Source organism: Chlamydotis macqueenii, chromosome 2, assembly GCF_036417535.1.
Source record: "Chlamydotis macqueenii isolate bChlMac1 chromosome 2, bChlMac1.mat, whole genome shotgun sequence".
NCBI lineage: Eukaryota > Metazoa > Chordata > Aves > Otidiformes > Otididae > Chlamydotis > Chlamydotis macqueenii.
This window is the reverse complement of record NC_141557.1, coordinates 25,989,024-26,013,233: the sequence shown is the minus strand read 5'-3', so window position 1 is coordinate 26,013,233 and position 24,210 is coordinate 25,989,024. Positions and strand designations below refer to the sequence as shown.

At 38.4% G+C, this 24,210-nt stretch overlaps 1 protein-coding gene across 4 annotated transcripts in view; it reads right to left on the bottom strand.

Moving 5' to 3' along the window:
• PPP1R9A (protein phosphatase 1 regulatory subunit 9A) overlaps positions 1 to 24,210 on the bottom strand; it is a 144,185-nt gene that overhangs the window by 21,617 nt on the left and 98,358 nt on the right. For all 4 annotated transcript variants that reach the window (XM_086742349.1, XM_086742350.1, XM_086742351.1 and 1 more), the window contains exons 7-12: positions 16,935 to 17,090; positions 11,703 to 11,756; positions 9,070 to 9,299; positions 7,620 to 7,716; positions 7,324 to 7,495; positions 331 to 488 (exon numbers count right to left, since the gene is read on the bottom strand). In XM_086742349.1, the coding sequence (XP_086598475.1) occupies positions 331 to 488; positions 7,324 to 7,495; positions 7,620 to 7,716; positions 9,070 to 9,299; positions 11,703 to 11,756; positions 16,935 to 17,090 (867 nt within the window). The remainder of the gene's footprint in view (positions 1 to 330; positions 489 to 7,323; positions 7,496 to 7,619; positions 7,717 to 9,069; positions 9,300 to 11,702; positions 11,757 to 16,934; positions 17,091 to 24,210) is intronic.

Genomic DNA, 24,210 nt, shown 5'->3' with positions numbered 1-24,210 from the left:
GCGTTAACAAATTAACAAGTAGAGATATGCACAATTTAAGTTCCTTCCACCTCCTGCATAAATGAAAGGACCCACTCTGCATTACAAAGCACACATAAATCAGAAAGCCCAGGATTCCTGTTAAAAAAAACCCAAGAAAACAAAAAAGGCAGCTGTGCTGACTCAAAGGAGATCAGACTCACAAATCACTCAAGGACATGCTAGCATACTGACCACAGAGGAATAAATACTGCCTGTGCTACAAAGGACAAAGACAGAGGATGAAATGACTTACAGGGGCAATCTAGCACTCCACAGGAAGTCTGAGAGAGAGGGTAGAGTCCTTCTCACCTTTCGTTCTAGGCTGTCCTCTCCATCAGTTGAACTGATGCTATCGTACAGCCTTGTTCGAGAAGGTCTTTGCCGCTTGTTCTTCACTGAAAGCTGAGCTCGAGTCTTCAGAGCTTTGGAGTCCAGTCTCTCCGTTTCTGGCACTGCTTCATTGAAATCTGAATGGAAACATGATTTTAAGCTATTTAACAGAAGACTCTTTCACTACTTTTTCCTAAGATAGGACCTGCAATTGCGAGTACACGCACTTTGCATGTTTTACTTGTACCTGTATCCTCATCGCTTTTAATGTACACATGCAAAAACATGGTTATTTGCATAAACCATTAACAAGTTTACCTACATAGATCCAGTAACTGCATAATGACAAATCAACTGCAAATACTTAAAAATTCAATGAATTATTCCCACTGTTATGTGAAGGACCATATAAAACCAACATAGTTGTCAAACACAGTTGTTCTAGCCTAGAAAGCAGGTCTTAAATGACTCCCTCAGACAGACTTGCAAGTGCTTGGCCCACAAAGAGTTCTCCTCCATCAGGGCATAAAGGAATCCTCATTGCACTGCTTTTTGTCAGACATTTCCCAGCATCTGGATGAATATACCAATTTTGGGAACCAATTAATTTGTTCCCAATCTACTCCTTTAAAACCACTTGAGAAGGAGGTACTGGACTGTCATTTTTTCCCACAGCTGCCCCATTAAGCATTTCCCTTGTAACTTCACCAGCTTCGCAAGCTGCTCAGCAATTACAGAAGTATCTCAAGCAGTCCTCAGGCTGCTCTGTATTTGATCATAACCAGAATGCCTTACAAATTTAAAGAACACGACTTTTTCTCTCTTGTACTGAGCATCCTCCAAAATAACCTTATATAATACATCCAAACTATGAACAAGCAATGTCACAGTCAGTAGCACACGAAGAGTGACACAGGTAGTATCTAAATAACCAGATAACCCTTTGTGATTGGATTGCTTTACAGGCAGCCTTTCACAGGATTACAAAGCAACTGTTAAACTCATTCCCGTGGATCTACAGCGAAACAGCGAAAGCTTGCTTTATAACATTATCCCTCTCAGGAGGGGACAGCAGAGAGGAATCTCAATCCTCCTCTGGATGATCAGGTCATCTGTTGTTCAAAGTTATGTGAGATAATACAAACATGATGCCCTGACTGTTTGCCCCAATCTTTCTGCACGTAAAAGCATCTTTTTATTAGTATTTCACGATCTTGTTTGCTACTTCCTCCCTTACTGCACAGTTAGAACAATGATCTCCTCTTGTTAAGTCCTTCTCTCTTTTATTCAGAGTTCCTTCAAACTCATAAAGCTTATATAAACTTCATAAATTTCAGTAAAACATCTCTGTTAGCACCAACCATTGTGGTCCCTCATACAAACAGATTAATACAAGCAACCTAACACAAACACAGCCGTGCCTCACTTGCACTCGGATCACATCAGAAGACATGCTGCCAAGCCCCCCTCCTTAAGCAGGAGTCTAGAGGACATGATCATGACTGTGATTATCACCACCTACTGTAGTTGTTTGGTTTCAGCTTCCCCACAGCAACAAGTTTTGGCAAAATCGTTAGAAAGGCAGTGTTACAGCTTTGCAGGAAGAACCTGAGAGTGCTGAAATACATTTTCATTGCAACCAACGGTCAGTGATGTTGCATGAGGTTTAGCATGATACTATAAACCCAGAAGGTCCATGAAAGACACCCAGAATCACAGCCGTTCAAGGCAGGAATGGGAAAGCCATGATCTGCAGAAGAGAGAAGGGACTCTGCTTCTCCCTGATTAACTGAAATAACAACTATACTGTATGGAGCAGGACATGGACTGTTAGATCTGTCATTATGCTGATCTAACAGCTCAAAAACTCTCTTAAGAGATTTGCAAAAAGACAGCAGTAATTATCCCAGCAAAACCCATCAGAGTCACCAGAAGACCTGGGTGAAAGCTGGGAGGTGTACTCTACTCTCCCACTTCTTAACCCCTTACAAAGTTGCTGCACTTTCTGAACATCTGGGGTCTGTGCAGAAGATTTTGTATTCTACCCTGTGTACTTTACAATAACAAAATGAAATAAAAATCAAAATCCCAAAGCCACATTATTTTCATTTATCATCAGAAAAGAAATGGGCATTGTCACTCTCACACCTACTCACTGTTGTCTTTGTACATACAACTTTCTCCTGGAAAAATAATGAAAACCTATTTCTTTGGTTTTGAAGGGAAAGCAGTTTTAGATCTTTCCCCTTTCATCTACTGCCCATACACAACACACGTTGTGTCATACATAAAAACTGGAGAAATACTTCGTATATAAAAACAGAACCTGTCTGGGTTCAAAGCCACTCTATTCAAGAATGTCTTGTGAGTAAGGTATACTGAACACTCCATGTACGACTCGCCTCTACAAACAGAGCTAACGTAACTTCAGTTCTCTTAGCTATCAATCATCCACTTGAATGAAATCTGAGTATTTCAGCAAACTTAACATTCTGCAAAGCCGCAGTACGATAAAACACATTTTAAAAAGTGCTTTCACATTTTACACCAGAGAAGGAATAGACTCTTTATGGTTTCAAGTTTTTCAGGTTTTTTTTTGCAATCCTCATAGCAAATGATTGATCCAGTAGAAACTATCCAATTTTAGTCTGACACTCCAATCTCTTCTGCTCTTAGGTCAGTTTTCTGCTATTTCAGTGAATCAGTGCGTGCACAGAAGCATGTAAGTGCTAGCACAGGGCAATGGAAGAGGCAGCACAAGGCAGCTGGACAAAGGCAGGGATGGCGCGGAGTCTCCTGTTTCAACAGGAATGATCTGCCAGGTCAGCTCAAACTGCCTCTCAAAACCAGAGCCACACGTTAGCATGCCAGTAACTAACTGAAGGGAAAGACTCGTTCAAACTCATTTCTATTTTTGCAGATCTGTGTTTTCTGAAAGCACTGCAAAGACTTCCAGTACCACGTTTTGCTTGTGTAAGAGTTAAACTCTATATACAGATGACACTACAGAATCATTAGCATTGTCTGACCTGTAATTACGCGTTCGGCACAAGTACTCGATAAGATAACTGCAGGTTATCATGAATCGAACTGCTTGTATTTATTCTTTCAGGTGCACACGCTTCCAGACATTCCTTCCTTTCACAGCTCAAATTATGCAAACTATTGACGTAGCACTGCAATTGCTTGTTGACAGAAGTGGTCATGTTGGCCTCATTTATGCAAAGTACTGTCTGAGTCTGGAACTTACTGCTCCCTCTATCCCAGAGCTGCGCTACTCGCGCTCAGCGGCAGCTCTCTGCTGCACTGTGAGTACCCAACTGTGGTTCAGTGTGCCGTAAAGAAAGAGCTCACGCAGCATCAGTAGGGGCTCCTTTCTCATCAGAGGCTGCATTTAAGCTGGGCTCTCCCCTTCAGGCCATGCACCCTGTGGATTTGGACCTGAGCCACAGCCCACAGACAGACCTCCTGGCTTGCCCTCAGATCTGCCCCACCACCACGAACTTGCCCAGGCTCCTGGCTGACCCCTGTTTCCACCACTGGACTTGCCCTGCTCGCCACACTTGGATGCAGTGCAACTGGGCTGCTGTCGGGTGGTCTCTGCCCTGGCCACATGTGCTGTCACCCTCTATCCCCACCCTCTTCGGCAGAAAGCTGTTGGCGCTCCCTGCTCCCTGGCACAAACATTCACCCCTACGTGTTTGTCTAGGAATCTCCCAACCCACTGGGGAGCCTGATAAATCGCTCACATAAAGGTCATAACAGCTTTTATTTTTCTCTCAGAGACGATGTAATTAGACTTTTTTTTCAGGAGGCGCTAAACCACTTGACTCCAACGGGCTTCCATCTGAATTATTTCAGTACCACTGTGGAGCAGGAAAGAGCTCGCCTGTCCTCCCACTGTTTTTCCATTATACAGGCTGATAGATTTCAAAATCTCCTTCTGTGAACTGATGCATCCCTGGGTATCCCAAGGCACCGAGAAAGTATAGCCATCAAAGCGTCTTGAACGGGCACTTGCACAGAGATGAGCAAATCTGATGGTGCTGACTGTCACAGTCAGCATAAGCACTGAACTATTTAGATTTCAAATCACTGACTCCTTCCAGTAAATAGTTTGATTCTCTACTGCAGACACAGCTCATGATCGCTAAACCAGAAAGCTACAATGCACTTTATCTATTTTTCTGGACTCTCAGAACAAATAATATATTTTTAAAAGAAACACAAGCCTCAGGCTCCTACTACTGCCCAGCAAAGCAAAGGAAGAACCCTGTGGGCCATAATGGTTTTAATTTTCTCTTTCTAACTTCACTGATGTTACTGGCAGCCCCTCAAACTCAATATGAGGTTATGTTACAGCCTGAGGAGTCAAACAGTCTGGCACAACGTTAAACACGGCCAGAGCACCTGCAGCAGCAGGGACAGCTATGCTCATCCGTACACGACTCAAGTCACATCCACTAGTTCTTCCCAAATCTACTGTCATGCAAGAATGCAATAAACATCTCAGATCACACCGAAGCAAAAAACATACTTAGTATCATTTAAATTAAAAAATATATTTTTACATAACCTGATTTTTTTGAGGGAAGAAAGACTTGCAAACTTCAGAATAAAAATTACAGATGTGACCGCACACATGCAGTCCCATCCCACAAATCTAATGTTGAGGCTTGAGAAGAAGCATGTCTTATATTTACCAAATAAAATCCAGAAAATCCTTCCATGATTATTACAGCGTGCACAACAGGAAGAACTCTGCTCACCCTCCAAAGAATCGTGGACATCTCCCCCACCCTATACAGCTCCTCTGCAAACATCCATGGGGTGATTAGTAAATAGTCTAATTATCAGTGCTCAGTATTACTAGACAATGGCAAGTCCATTTCTTAAAAGGTTTACACAAGGGTGATATGGAGACATAGGCTCTTTCTCTGTAAAGTATCACTGCACTAGTGCCTGAGACAGATTTCAGAGACTTTGATATGGAATTTACTGGCAAAGCTATATGGAAGTGAAAGAATGCCGCAGCATATTTAGGGACCTCTTCATTTTAAAAAAGGGCTTTTCTTTTTCTCTTGTTAAAAACACAAATCCAGTCTGGAATCTAAGGTCCAACTATGCTGCTTCTACTTTCAAAAAATCACTGCTGATTGTCTGTTTCTCCTAGCAAATAATTTGTGTTTGTATTCAGGTGGTTAAACTTGGGCATCTAAATTCACAGTCTATTCTAACTGTCAGAAGTACTGAACACTGGTAGCATTTCGCCAGGGAAATGTTTTTGTAATGAAAAACTGCAGCTCTTGGAAAATGAAAATTTTCATGCAAATACATCAACTGAAAGATACAATTTGAAAGTACTGACACACACAGTTTTAATGTCTTACAATGAATTTTCAAAGTTTTAGAAAGAATTTTATAAAGAAATTTCTTTTTAATATGTACAAATACCCGGATTTCAGCTGTTAAGCCATAAACGTGTGTTGACATTGTTACAACCGTAAGTGTAAACATGACTTTTGTGAGGCAGATAAAGAAAACACACTTTCCTCTCCTGATGCAAACTACTGAAAGGGTTTCTGTTAACACTGTTGCTAAAAATATTTTGTAACACTTACTGAGTCTCTATGGCAGAGATACAGACTTTCCTGTCATCTTGAGTGCTTTTCTGAACTTCAGAGATTTCAGAATAAGAAACTCTTGCTAAAAAGAAACAGTTCTGTGAAAATTTGTGGAAACTAATTCCAGAAGGTCTGCAGATCACCCAAATACTATTTCAGCAGGACTAGCTCTTTTTTATACACATACTTTGTTAAAAATGTAATTCATTTTGATTTTTTTTGTAGACCAATATTCAGTTTGGGTCCACACATGAAATAACTGCTAAAATACCAATTTCAATAAAACATCTCTGTGCTTGCTATATAAAAAAATCTATTTGGTAATGCAATGCATTTTTTCACCTATAAATAAATAGTATTACAGTTTATTTAAAATAAAAATATATATAGAAACAGAGTCTGGTGCTCCCTTGTCAGAATCCCAACAGTTCTGACACCTGATTTTAGAGATGTTACTAAATACACGGTAAGTATTGCTCCCGTGCCAAACAATTTTGTTCCAAGGCTGCAGACCTAAAATTGATTTTAATTCTGCATACACTTCAACAGTGAGGAGCCACTTGCAACTACAGAACTCTAACTAAAGCTGTGGAAGTTACCTGCATATTTTCACTGGCACAGTTTGAAAAATGGGAATTATCTTTTCTAAGCAAAACAAGTAGAAGTTACAGTCACCATGCTGACAGCATCTATCCAGACCTCAGTGTTGCCACAAATTGTTTCAGCTCTTTGGTAACATAGAACAAAGTCTTACAAGTCTTAGAGTGTAAATCAGGCTGTACTACAGCTGAATAAGATTTTTAATTAATGTGCTAGTAAAGAATTTGTGTTTTATTGACAAAAGGCTCCACTGTGAGAAATGGTGAGTGCCACCTACATGGTTCCTTTTGATGTCTGTACTAAGATGGGATCAGAACCTGCAGAGATCCATTCAAAACGGTAGATTTACCATTATTTTTCTCATTTTGTTAACTTTGTTCTTGTTTGATCTTTGCTGGCTTGGTAATTAAGGACAGATTTAAGAACATAGGAGAAACCACAATTTTCTTTATTAACATAAGAGAAGCATTAAATTAAACCTAAATGTTGATGGCATCCCACTGAAAGCTTCAATAATGATCTTTGCTGTATTAGCACTTAGTCACTTCCATTTCTTTAAGAATATACAGTTATTCTGGGACTCTGTATTGGCATTATTTGGTATAATCCTGATACAGTTGTTATTAGATAATGAATTTCAGAAAAATAACAACATCTCTGCATCATTAATTCTTTCTTTTAAATCCTAAATGATAACCATGCTATTTATGTATTTATTAATAGGAGTTATGGTTTGGTTCAAACAAACCTTGACTTAGGCCATCCAGGCATGACACTTGCTTAGTATCTAGATTTTCCACTGGATCTCCTCGAGAAACTTCTCCGAAAGACGTTTGCCTTTCAAAAATGTTGTTGTTATTGTTAACCTGACTCCCATTTTGCTTCATTAGTCTGAAAACTTCTGCTTCCAAGTCTTGTATCTGAAAGAAATAGAACACAATGTTACCCATAACATACAGACACATCTATAAGATACATTTTTTTTTCCCCAGAGTATCAACAGAATTGTCTCATTCTTCAAATACAACAGTAAATACTACTTACACGAGCTTGTAAGCCTTGAACCTCTGCAAGGTGTGCTTTCTCCAAATCTTCTATTTTCTTTCTTTCAGCTTCTTGGCGTTTGATGAAGTCTAGTTCTCTTAGGGAAAAAAAAAGATGCATTTGCTGTCATCAAAGCAATCAGATTTAAACAGAAAATAAAATGTTTTGACATATCTTAAGCTATGCATCAGAAAAATCTGACCTTAACAAATGTTTTACTACTAACTTAGTAAGAAGTGTGAAACTACAATTAGGACAAAACCCTAAACAATTACTTAGTCTAAGTGAATATGTTAGGTGAAAATATAAAATCGGTAAGAGGAATTTATCTGAAAAAAAACCCCTCGGTTGTTCTAATTGATAATCAAAACAGTTAAATCAAACTAATTTTTTCATCTTCTCTATTTACATGAAAACAACATTAGCTTAGTTTATGCTGTGTTCTGCTGTAGGAAATGGAGCAAAATCTCTTATTAGAGTATGACTGCACTCCTTCACAGAAAGGACATCTGTAAGTTTCCAGGTACAAACCTAATTTTCTAGTAAACCTAGTCTGAGATAGTTAAAAACAACTGACAATCTTTTACTAATATAAAGCAGAATAACAACAGAAAGACTGTCCAAGCTCATTCTAGTTATTTTCCCTATTTCTTTTTATTTTGCAAATGTAAAACGTTTGTGATAGAAAGCACATAAGATGTCAGCTAGTTCTGGAACAGTCAAGAAATTCCAAGATGGGTAATGACATTCTGAGTATCTAAACCCCTTTTTAATGAGAGTCCCAGTTTTCAATTGACATTGCTGTATGTTTTTGAGTGTCCTTCTTTAAATGAGTACATTTCAGCAGAAAATTTAAAAGTTGCTGCAAAAAAAAGAAATTTGGGAGAATGGAAGCCGTTACAGAAATGCAAGATGTTATTATTCCTGCTAGTCATCAGGGAGAGGGGACCACATGAAACAGAGGGGGTCAGGTAATCATCAGTTAGCTCAACTCAGCTCAAACATTCTTGGCATCTATGAGAAGAAGAAAAATAAAATGTAAAATGTATCAAAACAATTTTCGTAGTACACAGCAGGAGTGAGTCCAGCTGACACAGTATCAATATAAATTGCTGCAAATCTTGCTAATCTTGCTTACTATGATTACTCTTGGTTGCTTGCAATTATATAGAGTTATCTAGTTATTCTGAAACATTCCAACCTGGGATACTACAGACTAAGTCTTTATTTAGTTATAGTATTATTTTTAAACAATGCTAAACTAATACTGAAATACTACTAACATTTTTCCGTAATAAAGAGCCTGTGTTTTTCACAAAAAAAAAAAAAAGTGAAAAATAGTGTTTACCTTACAGGTGTTTAATAGTGGGTTTCATATTTCAAAATATATCACATATATGTTTCCTATCTGGCCACTAAGTCATTTGCTGAGCCTGGCATAGCTGCTTACTTTTGCTGAAAATCCTTGATTAATTTCTTTGCCTTGTTATATTTCTTCTCCAGAGCCTGATACTGGCTTTGCGTCTCCTTGAGGTGCTCATTCACCGTGTGACACAGGGTTTGTGCCTCAATCCAATAACTCTCTAATTTCATCATCCTTTCCTTATTCTCCTCAATGTTCTGCTGGAGTTGGGTCTTCTCCAATTCCCACCTCACCTTCTCATTCTCAGCAGCCTGCAGCTGAACAAAAGAGTAGAGATGCGAGTCAGTAAAAAGGTGCAAAGTACAGCCTGATCATTTCGGATGAATTCAAACAACTTGAATAGAGAAAAACAGTGAATTAATAGCTATAAAAATAATATGCTAGCAGTGATACGAGCATTCAAAGACAAAGAACACAGGCTGATACACACATTATTCCGGCTCATAAAATGAAGTAGAACCTTTGCTCTGCACAGCCAGTGCAGCCTCTGTGCTTCTCTGGGATACGCCAACATGCTTTAAAAACGTCAGTAGTGGAGCATTCATACGAACTGCAGGGTCACTCAGTCAGCACTAGGGATGCGTTTTGCCCTATGCATCTGGCTCAGGTGTTGCAAAGCATTCATACACTTTCATAAAAGGAGAAATTTCTTACTTTGGGGAGAATCCTATTTCCAGGTTCTATATTTCATTTAAGAACAACTTAGAAAACAATAGAAAAAAAATCCAATTGAATCTAATCTAACTATCTGCTTTTCTACCCAAATTAGAAAACCTATTGAATTCTTACAATGTCTGGTTTCATGTCATAATCTCACTTAATCTAGAAAGCCAAACAAAAGAGGCTGGAGTATAATTCAGAATTTAACTTCAGGTCATAACCTAGAATCATTCTTCATCTAAGCAAGCACAGAGTTTTGCAGTCAATACTGAAACTATGCCAGAACTATTATGAGGACAAAGAGAACCTATTATAAATATATTACTTTTGTTTTCTTTAAATTTGCTTACTGAGTTGTAAGGAGCTAATATGAAAAGAAAAATACGCCTTTGCTGTTGAAGATTTCAGGTGGTAATGCTGCCAAACACATCAGCACTGCTCATGGAGTTCCACTGTGAGCTCCACTATTTGGCATCAGCGAAGTCCAATGACTTTTTCCAATTGACCTTAGAGAAGTCCAAACTTTACTGCTGAATTAATAATAAACCTTAGCTCCTTTGCTAGTTTTTCTGTTAGATTATTTTTGTGTTAGGCTTCTCGCTTCCCAGCTGAAGGTAGCTGCAGGTTTGAACGTTTGGTGCTGGGTAAGGGTAGGGTTGTTCAGCAGCTTGTATATTTTAGTTCACAATATTTATGGAAAACTAAAAATGCCTTAACATCCTTGTTTACTTATCAAGACTGTTTAATTTGCTCTAGGTAGTTCTGATAGCATCAAAGATGATGCACACACACACACACAAATTGTTTGCAGATTTTTAGTAATATACCTAAACTAGCCACATTTTTTTTGTCTCTATTCAAAATACTAGGTAAAGAAGTCCAACACAAAAAGGCACATTAATCTGAATCTTGCAAATGGATTTGCATAAATGAATGTTTACACCCACACAACATTGCCATGAAGTCAATGGGGCTCGGCAAAATCCCAAGGGACTGACCGTACAGCTCTGATTGCTAGACTGAAAACTGCAAAGCAGAGGAAGAAAAGATTTCTGACTTTCTGAACTAAAACAGTAAAATAGAAATTGTCCTTACAGAAATTAGTTGTACTCTGAATTTGTTTCTAACAATAATAATGCAGATTTGATAAACGCTATGCAAAATACATGAGTGCAAATAGTTCCTAGAAAGAAATAATAATCTAAAATCTTCTCTAGAAGTAAATTTTTCTTGAAGTACAATTTTCTCTTTGTCTTCTTTTTTATTTCCTTTATAATGTACTGAAACTCAAAGAGAAGGATGACATTATAAAACCTAATATTACTCAGCAACTGAATTATCAGTTGACTTCCCATAAAGGTTATCCTACTACAGAAAATACAATTTCTTTTTATTGCTATAGTAAATTCAATCTTACAAATAGCAAGTGATTGTGAGATAATTTTTCCTGTTAAACTAGTAAGCTTTTTCCTTTCTAGAGTATCTTTTAAAGAACTGCAGTAATATGAAATAGCTCTTTTTCTTCTGTATATAAAAAGTAGTTTTTATTAAATATCTTTAGATAAATGAGGGTTTTTTTACAAAAAGAAGTTAGAAAAATGAACTAACATAAACTGGATACTTTAACATCACTGGCAAATAAAATCTCTACTAACTTAGCCTTGAATATTCTATCCAAAAATAATTAAAAAATCTGAGAAAATGCATTAGAATTGTAAAACTAGAAATCTGCCATTTAGTCATTATGATACCTCTTAAAATGTATGTTTAATTGAAGCTACACAAGTTGGCAGTTTCTCTTAATAGCAGCACTTAAGATTTTACTTGAAACTTTGAATAGAGAATATACACCAAGCCAAGATTTAACTGAGCCACCGTGCTTCTTAATCAGCCTTTAATAAAGACGTTGACTTCTCCACCCACATAAAGATACGTCTTCAGATCTGATTTTGCATGAGAGAGGAAAAAACAGCATGTAGTAACTGCATATTGATTCTTACCTTAGTCTTCAGCTTCTGAATTTCAGCTTCTGTAACTGCATGTTTGATTTGCAACTAAAATTGAAAATATAAAATAAACAAGCAAAGTCACAGAGAGTACTCCAGTATTTTTAAAGCCTGTGCTGCAAGCTGAATACCTTATTACATAGCAGAAGGCCTTGAAGAGTGCTGCAGTGCAGTAGATTGTAAATTAAAATGTCTAGCTTGCAAAATGACTCAGTCTGTGCAACCTAATTAAAGATAGGATGTCGTCTAACCACTCATAATTTCAAATCAGAACATCCAATCTGTTTAGCAAAACCAAATGCCTTATGCTTTTAAAAAAATAGATGTTAATCCTGCTGGGCTTTGCTCTCCTCTGATGTGAACATAAAATATGTCCCAGTGCTATCAGAAAGTCCCACTGCATTGATTAAAGCAGGCTCAATACAAAAAAGCAAATAAGGAAATAAGTGATTTAACAACTCAAGAAGTCAGGAAAACCTTGAAGGAAGATTCCACACATTTATTTCATGCAAGAAAAGAGGTAAACTGATGCTATCCCTCTCCATCATTAGCTGGAGTCGTTCTGCTCAAGCTAGCTAATCTCAACTGGGAGCAGTTACACAGGGAAAACTGCGAAAAACAGGAAATGGCATTCAAGCACACAAAATGACTGCAAGCAGATTAACAGCCCCGGCAGTGTGCTAAAGGTTGTAGTTACAGTACCAAGCAGCGTGCCACAAGAACAGCGGATCTGTGCAGTGAAAGGGTCGGAGCTCAGGACCTGGCATCCACCTGCACACTTTCCAAGGGGATTTCTTTTGGACTAACCTACATTAGTTTGATCCTGTGGAGTGAATACTCATTAGCTCTTTGAGTGTGTTAGGCAACGTCCTGAAACACCTACCATTCTAATCCAAATGGAAACTACCATGCACATGCTCCCAGTACTGGTCCGCACCCAAATTCCTGCTGTTTCATTATTTAAAATAGGCAGCACTGACAAACTTCTGAAAGGCCCCAAACCCTGAAATCCAAAGCACTGTTTAATCTGAATCAGTGATTTCTGTGTGTTGGGTTGAGGGCAAGGTCAAAACCTGAATTACAGCCTGAGCTGGCAAGGCAGTGGAAACAAAGCCTTTGTCCATTATTTATGAATACCAGGAATAGTTACAGAAAAGTATGTTTTACATGGAGGTTAATTCTCTTACAAGACTAACAGGAGCCTTTGGGAATAGTTTATGTTGAGCTAATGGAGCACATGAGGGAACCAGAAATTATAATCTCTGGTGAAGCAATAGCTACGTTCTTGAAGATCAGGCTGTTAGTAAAAAAATGTACAAATAATTAAAAAAAAAAAGTTCTTCTGGAGGAGAGGAGTAATTTTCAAAATAACAATACAGGAATCTTCTTTCCACTGCTCATTTCTTGGTCACTGTCTCCAGAGGAGACTGTAAACACTTCTCATCTGTTACTTACACTCACTTTTTGACTTTGCACTGAGAAAAGTAACAAATCAAGTGCCCAGTGAAAACAGATATAAGACTTCATTGCAAACAAAACCAGTCAATGACTATAACAGCTTTCAGAAACATGTAAAACGTGGAGGCACACCAGGCACACTACCAGGCGGAACATGCGTGGGGCCAGACTGAACCTGTCCGGAGCACACAGCTAACCCATTGACGACATGTGGTTCCTGAGGGAGTGCCACATGAGAGCAGGGCTACTGGTCCAGCATGGACAGACACCGGTGCAGCCGGGAACCGGGCACTCAGCAGCCCTGGTGCTGGTGTTAACAGCACGAAGTGGTCAGTGGTGCTACTACACCCAGTAGACCAGGAAGTCAAGAAGGATATATACCTTTTTGCAATTACACATAGTAGAGGGAACTAAGGAGATACTTTAATAGCATTTGCAAGTGGTGACTTGCAATTTTTGAGCTCACTCAATCCAACCTCTGACCCACAATTTTCAGAGACTGAGAACTGATTTTTCTTATCGCTTCATTTCTGTTAGTAGTGAGACATTATGTAAGAACCACCTGAAAATGTTACAATGTTTGTAAAGTTCCCAGGCCTTTGCTTAGTTCTGCTACCTCATTGTTTTGCAGTGAGATAAAATCAGGGGAAGGAAGGATGAGCTAGACTTTGCCCTTTGCAGAGTTAATAATGAAATAAAAAAGCCGAGACTCAAAGCCTTAGGCTACCTGCTTGCAGTCCACTCTCATCGCTTCTAAAACTCCACAAACCCATAAGCAGCACTTAAATAGCTTATTATTACATACAAATAAACTCCAAATTGTTGCATAAATGACAATCTGCTCAGGTACAGATGGTTTTAACAGTTATTTTTATACTCTCTGTTATTAAGCTACAAAAACGAATACTGAGCACCCAGTCAGATCATTGAATCAGTACATGGTACAGCAGATCCCACTGAGGCAGAAGGAAAAAAAAGACACTTTCATGCTGAACAGACAAACGCATATCTGGACATCTACTTTTCTTCCCCTTTTTTCCCCCTTTTTTCAAGAACTAATTATGCTTGCAGAATAGATGAGAAATACTGACACATTTATAGTTTAGACTGCACAACAGGCGAGGTCAACTGTTTGGCAAGCAAGTCTGGACTCCATAGTTATGAATTTTTAAGCAAGTTTACTAGTAGGGAAGCAGAAATACGTTATTCCACGTCTGATATAATGCCAGACAAATTCTTGGCAGATATTATTTTGTATTTTTATGTTTTCTAAGTCAATATAAAACTGCGAAGGCTTCATTTTAACAAAGACATTTTGAATAATCTTTGGCACATTTCCTTTTCAAAGATGTCCTGAAAAGCTGATTAATTTTCTTCAAAACAATAAAATTTTTAATAAAAAAATAAGATACATAGGAAAATTGATTTAATTAATCTAAGACTGCAAAAAGTAGAATGGGATGAAAACCTAGCAAATGTTAAAATATGCAGAGTACACTGGGAAAGAAAGTACTGGGAATATAATAAACTCCATGACAATTTTTATATAATCATTATATATTTTGCATATTATAATAATCCATTTTTCACCTATTTCATTAAGACATGAAATACAGTACCTAATTCTTACGTAAGATGTCCCTTCTCCCTACAGATATTGCCTCTCTTCATCACAGCTAAAATAAAGCTTCTAGCTCTTTCTCTCAAAGCAGTTAAGGAGACTCAGTCTCATTTTTCCTGTTTTACAGCCAGGAAAACAAGACTTGCAGAAGTCCAGTGATTCACCCAGGAATGCCCATCTCTCTTCTGACTTTCATTCCAAAAGCAAGGCATTTCAAATAAGAGTGCTCTCAAAGTATGTAAGCACATTTTTCATTGCAAAGACTGAATTCAACTAATTAGGTCAAACTATTATGCTTAAAGATTACGTCCAACCCACTTGTTTAATACTTTCATTAATCTCTGGAGTAAGAACAAGAAAGAACAGTTATTCTTTAAATACAATTCCAGAAAACACTGTGTGGGCTTGTGCAGCGTGATCACGAACAAGTCCTCTAGTGTTGAAAGAAATCAGGGCAAATACCAAGAAAAATACATGTACTCACTCTGTAGCAGCCAACAAAACGCAGCTGTGTACTGTTAAATAAAATCAGTGAAACAAAAGTGGCATGCTTGTAACAGCGGTAACTGCGTGGGTTTGTGAAAAACAGTCCACTCTTACGCAGGAGCATTTAGTATTTTCTTCTCAGGCTCCTATCTGCACTTAAACCGGAGAATCCCAAAGTTCCTTAATCTGATCTCCTCTACACCAGTGTTTTGAGGCCATTAAATCAGACAAGTCTGCAAACAGCTTCAAATCAGTTTGGACATACTGAAGTACTATAGAAACTGTATTCAAGCACAGCCGACAGGTAATTTACTCAAAGGTGAGTGTCTTGCCCATCACTCTATCTGTGGTTTGCACAGCCTTGGTACACTGGCACAAAGAGAATGGTAGAATCTTCCCACCACTTTGAGAAAGTATCACTATGTATGATGTAAAGTATTAGAAAATGAAGTAAACTGTTCTGCTAATTTGCATAACAGCCTGGAACTTGAAATATAGAGTGAGAAAATTATCATTTAAATAAAGTAAAAACCTTTCAGGAAACGATGAATAACAGTAGGCATCCAAAGGCTGAAAAGGGTATAATCAGAAAAGGGAATGACTGGTTGTTCACCGTCTGATTACTTTCTACATCTTATTCTCACTAGAGAGTAGAAACAGCATATATTTACAGAAGACAAAATATCTGGTTTGAGTGGAGGGAAGGGAAGGGAAGAGGACAGGGGATAAAAAGGGAGCCTCTCTATTTTAAAACTCCTTTCGGGGCCTAGGTTCTGCTACTCAAATCTCCTGTAAGGTTCTGGACGCTTTCACTCATTCCACCTTACTGAATTTAAAAAAGTTCTTCATTGTCATCACTCAGCCTACTACTAAGGGGTTAGATAAATTCAATTGTTTCATGTCTTTATTTGTATCAGAATTCAGGAAAGTTCAGAAATAAACTACATTAAAAGCACAGAAATACAAATAAAATAAATACAGAAGAAATGTGTCTCAGTACTCTGGTATGTTAAGTAATATGAATTCAATGTCTGCAACAAACCTCACTGATTCAAGCCTCGGGTGGTACCAGTGTGTGCTAGACAAACACCATAACCAGAGTTTGGTAAAACACCAGCTTGAGATGTGCCTGCTTCCCTGATACAGCATCTTTCTAAACACATGGCCAAACATACGGCACTGCAGTACATTGATGAGTGTAATGTAACAGGAACTAGGAAGAGCCCTGCATGTCCCTTTTTGCTGAAGTTGTTTGGTTTTCCTGATCACTTTTGATTGAAATTAAAAAAAAACCAAAACGAAACAAAAAAAAAGGCAACCTGCTAGCAATGAATTAACTTGCACCTTGTCTTCCCAGTCTTAAAAATACAAACTAAGAGCTAAGGCAGAATAACTTATGTGCTGAAACTTAAATTATACATAACTCTCCATCAATGCAACCGTCACCTGAAAGCGGATGTTAAACCAACTCCAAAGAACAGTTCCACTTCTTTTAAGCAGAACTTTTTGAGTCATTCAAAAGTAGTACATATATAGACAGCTAGAAACCAACTCAGAGAGAAAACCAATTCAGGAGAAAAAAACACGCACTGAGAAATGAGATTACTAGAAACCTAATTCCAGTGAAATATTTCGGGAATATTTTCTGATCTGTAACTTACCTCTTTGAATTTGTGAGCAAGTTTGCTGGTGTCCACATCACTGGGGGAGAACATGTCATCATTTTCAGGGAGATCGAACACTTCAATAGCCATGTCACCTCCTGGAAGGACAGGTCCCATGTCTTCATCTTCTTCATCTGTAGCATATTCCCCTGTCTTAATTTTACAGCATTTAAGAAATTACAGTTATCTTTGTATTAAGCAGAGACTGTTCAAAGAGTAATTAAGCTACTGTGCAAATACAGCATACTGCATATGACAAGGGCTATATTTTTCTTTAGCTGTAATCCCAGTACTTATGAATTCTACCAGATAAAATACAACTCCACACTAGTATTTCAGAACATTAAGAAAGAGGAGAAAACAGTGTCTTAAGCACTAAGGATTTAGTGCTTAAGCACTACTGGCTGTATAGTTCAATGGTTTTCATCCTTTTCCAAATGAGGCCTCACTTCCATAGGAAGACCTCTCCCAATTTATCTCAGATTTAACAAGGAATCTTTTCCAAACAGAAATCAGTCTTTTGTAAGCTGTTTGGAGGTACTAATTCTCCAGTGATATTCCATGCTGAATTTGGAAATCCATCGGTTTCTTCTTTATAAACAAATTAAGAATAAAAAAAGTCACACCCACACACAAAGACAAGAGCAAGGAAAAGAAACTGAGTGTTAGGGACGAGTCCAGAGACTGAAGTCAGACTTTACTGAATTTTCACCCTGAATAAGGAGCTGCTTCTAGCTGGTTTTAAAGAGAAAATGTTGGTGTTTCTTGGGCTGGTAAACCATGAGATGTGAATAATTTGCTGACAAAACAGAATTTTTAAAAATCATAAGCTACAATCAATATCTCAAGATTAAACAAAACAATAAGATTGCAAAAAAACCACCTTGCACTATTAAACCCCAAGTTGCCTAGACAATCATGTGCATGTACACCTGTGCTCACCTCTCCCCACGCCTATGGTGATCAGGGGGGCTGCCTCTGGAAGGTGGAGTACATCACATACAGATCACGAGTAGCCTGCTGGCTATGCAAATACCTATGCAAATATATTATAAAGCAAGCACTTCCCTCAGGGCCGTATCTGGATTTATAAAGTTTGAGACTGCATAAATACGTGGAAAAGAAAAGGCAGGGCAAAGGGTGCAGTCCTTCTCATGTTTATACAGTAATAACACCAATATTTCAACAGAACTACTCAAGTTTTTGTTCATGACCTTTCAGTTTCTGAAAGGAAGGCACACATTATTATTATCAGAAGTATATTCCCAGTAGTGCTATGATTAGCTATTAGTGTTATTTTTTGTTAAAAGAACTTTTCAAAACAACAGGTAAGAACTCAGATGTTTGAACAACAGTTTGAATCTCCACTTCCTACCTTAATTTAGTTTCCTAGCTGTTGTTTAGCCGGATTTAAATCTCAGTTAAAAAGCAGTGCATGGAAGCATGTTAAGTCTAGGGGCACGAGTACACACGGACAGAAAAGATACGTATATGTGTCCAATAATAAGGTGATACATTTGCAATAAAACATCACAATTTCTTAGATAAATAGCACATAGAATCATAGAATGGTTTGTTTTGGAAGGGACCTTTAAAGATAACGAAAAATCTATATCTCCTTTTTAAAAACCACTAAAGTTTTAAAAAGCAAAGAAGGTCAAAACACACAGAAAGCATAGAATGATTCAGTAAAATCTTCTGATGTTAAAAGAACTATAAAAAAAAGGTAGGTCAGCAGCACGCACGACCCATCCGTACTTCATACGTCACTGTTAATGCAAGTCATCTCTTAGGAGAGCTATCTCTGTCTCTATAAATAGTTACATATTCTTCAATGAAATAAACAGTAACCATTTATTTTATATACTATATACTGAGAATCTCAGTAGTGTTCAACAAAAAAAACTTAACAGCTGTTTTTGCTTCTTTCCTCTTTATTTAAAAAAGAAGAGGCAGGTGATTCTCCCCTCTGCTCTGGTGAGACCCCACGTGGAGTACTGCATCCAGCTCTGGAGCACCCAACATAAGAAGGACGTGGACCTGTTGGAGCGAGTCCAGAGTTGTGCCACAAAGATGATCAGAGGGCTGGAGCACCTCTCCTGTGAGGACAGGCTGGGAGAGTTGGGGCTGTTCAGCCAGGGAAGTGAAGCCTCTGGGGAGACCTTATAGCGGTCTTCCAATACCTAAAGGGGGCCTACAAGAAAGATGGGGAGAAACTCTTCAGCAGGGCCTGTTGTGATAGGACAAGGGGTAATAGTTTCAAAATAAAAGGAGGCAGATTCAGACTTGATATAAGGAAAACATTTTTCATATTGAGGGTGGTGAAACACTGGAACAGGTTGCCCAGAGAGGTGCTTGATGCTCCATCCCTGGAAACATCCAAGGCCAGGTTGGACGGGGCTCTGAGCAACCTGATCTGGTTGGAGATGTCCCTGCTCCTTGCAGGGGGGTTGGACTAGGTGACCTTTAAAGGTCCCTCCTTCCAACTCAAACTGTTCTATGATTCTATAACACACAATCCATCTCACTGGAGTTTTCAGCCATGTTAGCATTACAGCTAAACAAAACAACACCTGAAAATAAATTTATCAGTCTGTATGTCTAGACCCCACATGCACGCACAAAATCTTCTGTTATGCTACACTTGTAGTAACTTCTGGTTTTATTTTATTCCCTGCAGCTACGTGCAGTTACTATCTAAACAGAAAATTAGGCTGATAACTCTCCCGGCTTTTTCCAGGAGCATGTAACACCACCTTCACACACCATCAGGGCAGCGAGAAGCGGAACAACTAACTCCAGAATCCCAGTGGGATTTCAATTAAATGAATTATTGTGGGGACAAAATACTAACACAATCTGCGTACTGTCAATTTTGCAGTCAATATCCCTGAAAAATCTATAAGGTGATACACAACAATCATTTCTACATTAAAAACATGTGCTGGCAGGTCCACCAACGGTGGCAAGGATATCTCTGAAGCAAGCAAAGAGGAGGCAGAAATAGGATCATTAACTAGTAAACTCATGCCCAGTTTACATAAAAAACCTCTATATCTGGACCAGCTACATGTGCTTTTTAAAGGAATACATTAATCCAATGAAAAATTCTAATTATATTTACCAATTTTGGTAATAGAATAAAACACGAGTTTAGTTAAAACTGATTCCTCCAGAGACTTAAACTAAAACTTCATGCAAAGAGAAAAATGAACACATATGTAGGACTAAGTTACACTGGGGAAAAATTCAAAAGCAGGCAATATTCTACTGGCTTCAGTAGCCAGAGTGTTAGAAGAGGGACATCAGGCTGCTCAAAATGAAAATAAAGGAAAATCTTGCTTCCAATTGTACATAATGAGTGTTGATGGGCACAGTCATTTTTGCTTCAATTAATGCAAAAAGTAGTCACCAAAGCAAAGCACTGCAGTTTGCTTCGCTAAAGAAGACAGCACGATGACACAAACACATTACAGAACACGGACGTCAATGAGACTTTTGCTTTCATTTTCAAAAGAAAGGGATCTGATCTTTAATCACATGAAACACAAATTACATGTTCAAAAGAACTGATGTGCGCTTTAAGGAAATATATGTCGTAAACTGCATGAAACATACTTTCCTTGAAAAAAATGATCTCTGATGACTTTTACTTCACTTGTAGAAGTACCAGTGAAGGCTGGAGACCCTGCGCCAGTAAGCTAGAATGGGAAATTCAGTGTTTCACAAGCAGCAGCAAGGCACAGACAAAAGTTATTTTACTTCAAAGTAACAAAGCCTCCTAAGGTAACAGTTGTTATTGTAGCTGCCTCTGGTTACTTGCAATACATTTTTTTTCCGAGCTGATAACAACAGTAGTATTTTTTTACTCAATAGTCAATGAAAACTTACATGCTCTTGAAGGAAAATCCTGGACTCTTCAGTCTGTATTGGCGAGCAAAATTCCTCCATGCAAAAGACCTATTTCTCATTTCAGCAGCACCTAGGGCTTAAGCTTATCCCATCCACAGCAATAGCCTCTGATTTTAGCCATTCAATTTTGCTATACGCTATCACAGCTAATAGCACAAAATTAGCTTTATAAACATGAACGGCAATTTCCCAGTTTAAAAGGGAAAATGTGTTACTCACATTGTTTAACTGCTTTGTAAATTCCTGAAATGGGCCTAACACTCCCAAGCAGCAAGAAGGAGCAGCAGTGCCAGCCAGGATAATGCAGACAGACCTTCCCCAAATCACCATAACAAAGGCTGAACCAAGCTAAATCTTTTGTTTATGCTGAAACTCTCCCACCATCAGGGAGCATCATTTGAAGAACCATAAAAATAACTCAAGCTCACCTCTTCATTTGATTCTTTTGATGGTTTATACTTAATTCTTCCAAAAGAGAAAAGAAAAATACAATGGCACAGTATCAATCATTGCTTTTATGGGAGTGCTTCATATTTATCATGTTGGAAAAACGAGACTGACTGAAAGACCATGTTTAATAAATGTGTTCTTTGAGTATTAAGACATTCAAGTACATTGCAATATTTTTCTTTTCATGTCTGTCAAAATTTTCTTCAATGGTTCTAATGCTGCTTTGCTCTCAGAATATACTCATAAATGAGAACTTAAAATGAAAAAATATTCAAATGACTATTACTGATATTAAAATACATTAAAACGTCACTTGCATAAAACTTACTATTTGTCTGTGGCCACAGAGTGAAAAGAATTCAGCAATATGTTACTAATTTCACATCCTGTGTCACCGTATGCAGCCCTCAGGGGAACAGGTCATCTGCTGTATGTGACTTTTGCCACTCAAGGATACAGATTCAGGTCGTACTTAACACACGAAGTAGGAAATACAAAGACAGTCCCTACTTCAAAACCTTTGAGTCTTGTTTTCTGACAGGATACAACAAATTAAAAGGATGTGGGATTTTAGGAAGCTAGATGAACTAGTGATGAGTAAACTCTGCAGCAGGCTATCCAGAGGCAGCACCTGAAACAACACTCCCTCAGCTTTATTGTACTTAGCACAGGCTCATCGGGAAATGCCAACACTGCCTACTGTAAGTAGTTCTTGAGCTTAACAACAAATTGTGAGCTGTTGCACTTTTATCCTGCTTGTCTTTGCATGGACCTCACTGTGGGCATTCCCTTTTCTTTTACTATTTGTCAGTTCTGCACAAGGTTCTTGTGCTTCCATGCAAACACTTAATAAAGGAGCATCTGAAAGCATCCTGCAACCTTGTGATGACCTGCCACCCATGATAACAGCAGATTCTGAAATGTAGGGATGCAGAGTATTTATGTAGTAAATGATGTTTCTTCCAGGATTACTTCTATAGTAAATGATATATCTTTTGGAAACACTACGTGTGTTAGTGTGAATCTTCCCCAACAAGTAACTGTCACGTAGCATTCCTGCAAGACAAAGGAATGAGAACTTACAGCATGCTACCAAGTGTCTCTCTAGTTTAGCATTCGACTTAAGTCCAGTGCGCATTGGCTGCCAGAAGTCAAAATTGTCTCAATAATGCTGCTATTTTAAAGAATTCCTTCTAAGATAGCTAGATGCTGCCTGGGCTATGATTAAGACCTTCCTAAGTTTCAAACCAGAGCAACTCCAGCCAGCTGCTTGCACAGCAAGATAAACCACCAAGATTTATACGTGACTGGCATACGCTCTCTTCCTGTGATTTGCCCAGCTCTACCAAACACAGTCATGTGCAGTGACTCTGGGACTCAAACACAGATCACCGATTTCCTGCTCCAGAAACCTGATATGTTACTGCTGTCTTTGTGGTAAAATCTCCGAGGCTTAGAATTTGACAGCTTCAAGGGAGGGCTGAATAAAGATAATTTTCTTCTTTACCTATGTAGTGTTGTAGCTGGAGATCCATGTTATCCTATTTTAAGAACTGTGTGAAAATGAATAGGACAGTTTGATATCTCTGAGACTGAGCAACTCCTGTATAATTCTGTGCCACCTTGGCACCAAACTCCTTACACTTGACAATCCTAATATTCCTGAACTCCATGCAGTCAGAATCACTATCACTTTGAGGAAACGGACTCAAAAGGGTAGGGCTTTTTTTTTACATTTGTGGATATTAATTCAGACAGTGTAAATTAAGATTTTCTTGCCCGAAAGACGCCCTGCTTGCCAGAGCCACAGAAGGCAGAGCTGGCAGTGGTGTCTGGCATACAGCAACATAAACCCAGCCACATTTGCCCTCACAGAGCAAGGTGAGCTCAAAGTAGTCATGCTTGCATTTGAGAGTAAATGGAGCAGAAGTGCTTGTGGTGACCAAAAATGTCTTTGAACTGCGTCTAATGTGCATTAGATCACAGCTTCCATCGCGTCAGTTGCCTGGGAACGGTGCAAGTTATGTGAGTTTACTTGGATGGCATACTCAGGTGACAACAACAAAAAAATATTCAAGATTGCTGCAGGTTCCCAATAAAATATACTTCTGATAAGTCAGTTAATTAAGAAAGGGAACATGTCTCATTGCATACTTTAGTAACTACACCCTAGCTGTCTATTCGGAGAACAAGGTTTACCACCCCACTCCCAAAGAAATATGGCATCAAGTAGGAAACAGGTATGATCTTCAGTGATCCCAACGTAGTTTTTGAGAACTGAAGTACTGCATTTGTTCTGAAGTCCAATTCCTTCTCCTTCCAAAAGAGATCTTTGAGGATACTCTGGATCTCCCCTTGTAGATGTACCTCCCTTTCTTCCTCTTTTCCTCACATGCTGCATAAAAATCCCCTTTGCACTGCAAATGCTAATGGCCAAAAAGCATTTGTCATGGTCACAGGGGTGGTCATCATCCTCAATATAGTGCTACGATAAGAAAAGATGTCTTTAACTCTGTTAATTACTTGCCCTATCTTATTTTCTCTCTATCATTCAAAGGCATTACCAATGCGAAACACTTCGTCCATTTACTATTTTTTTTGTGTTAAAAATTTATGCAGTTTGTAACCACTGAATTGCAAGGACAAGAAGACACATCATAAAAAGTATTTGATCACTCATCACTGCCCTCTTTCACTACTGTGCTGAGAAACACTTGCATGGTCATCACTATAAAAGTGTCACTGTCAGCATCAGCACAGCAACAATCCCTACTGAAGGCTGAGGTACTACCAGGATCAGTATTGTTCTATACGGTTTTAATGTTTTCTTTATTGACAAATCTTGAGTTACAACATCTGTGTGGTGCATGAAGGTAAGCAACACAAACTTTTGAGATTTTTTGCAGGTGGA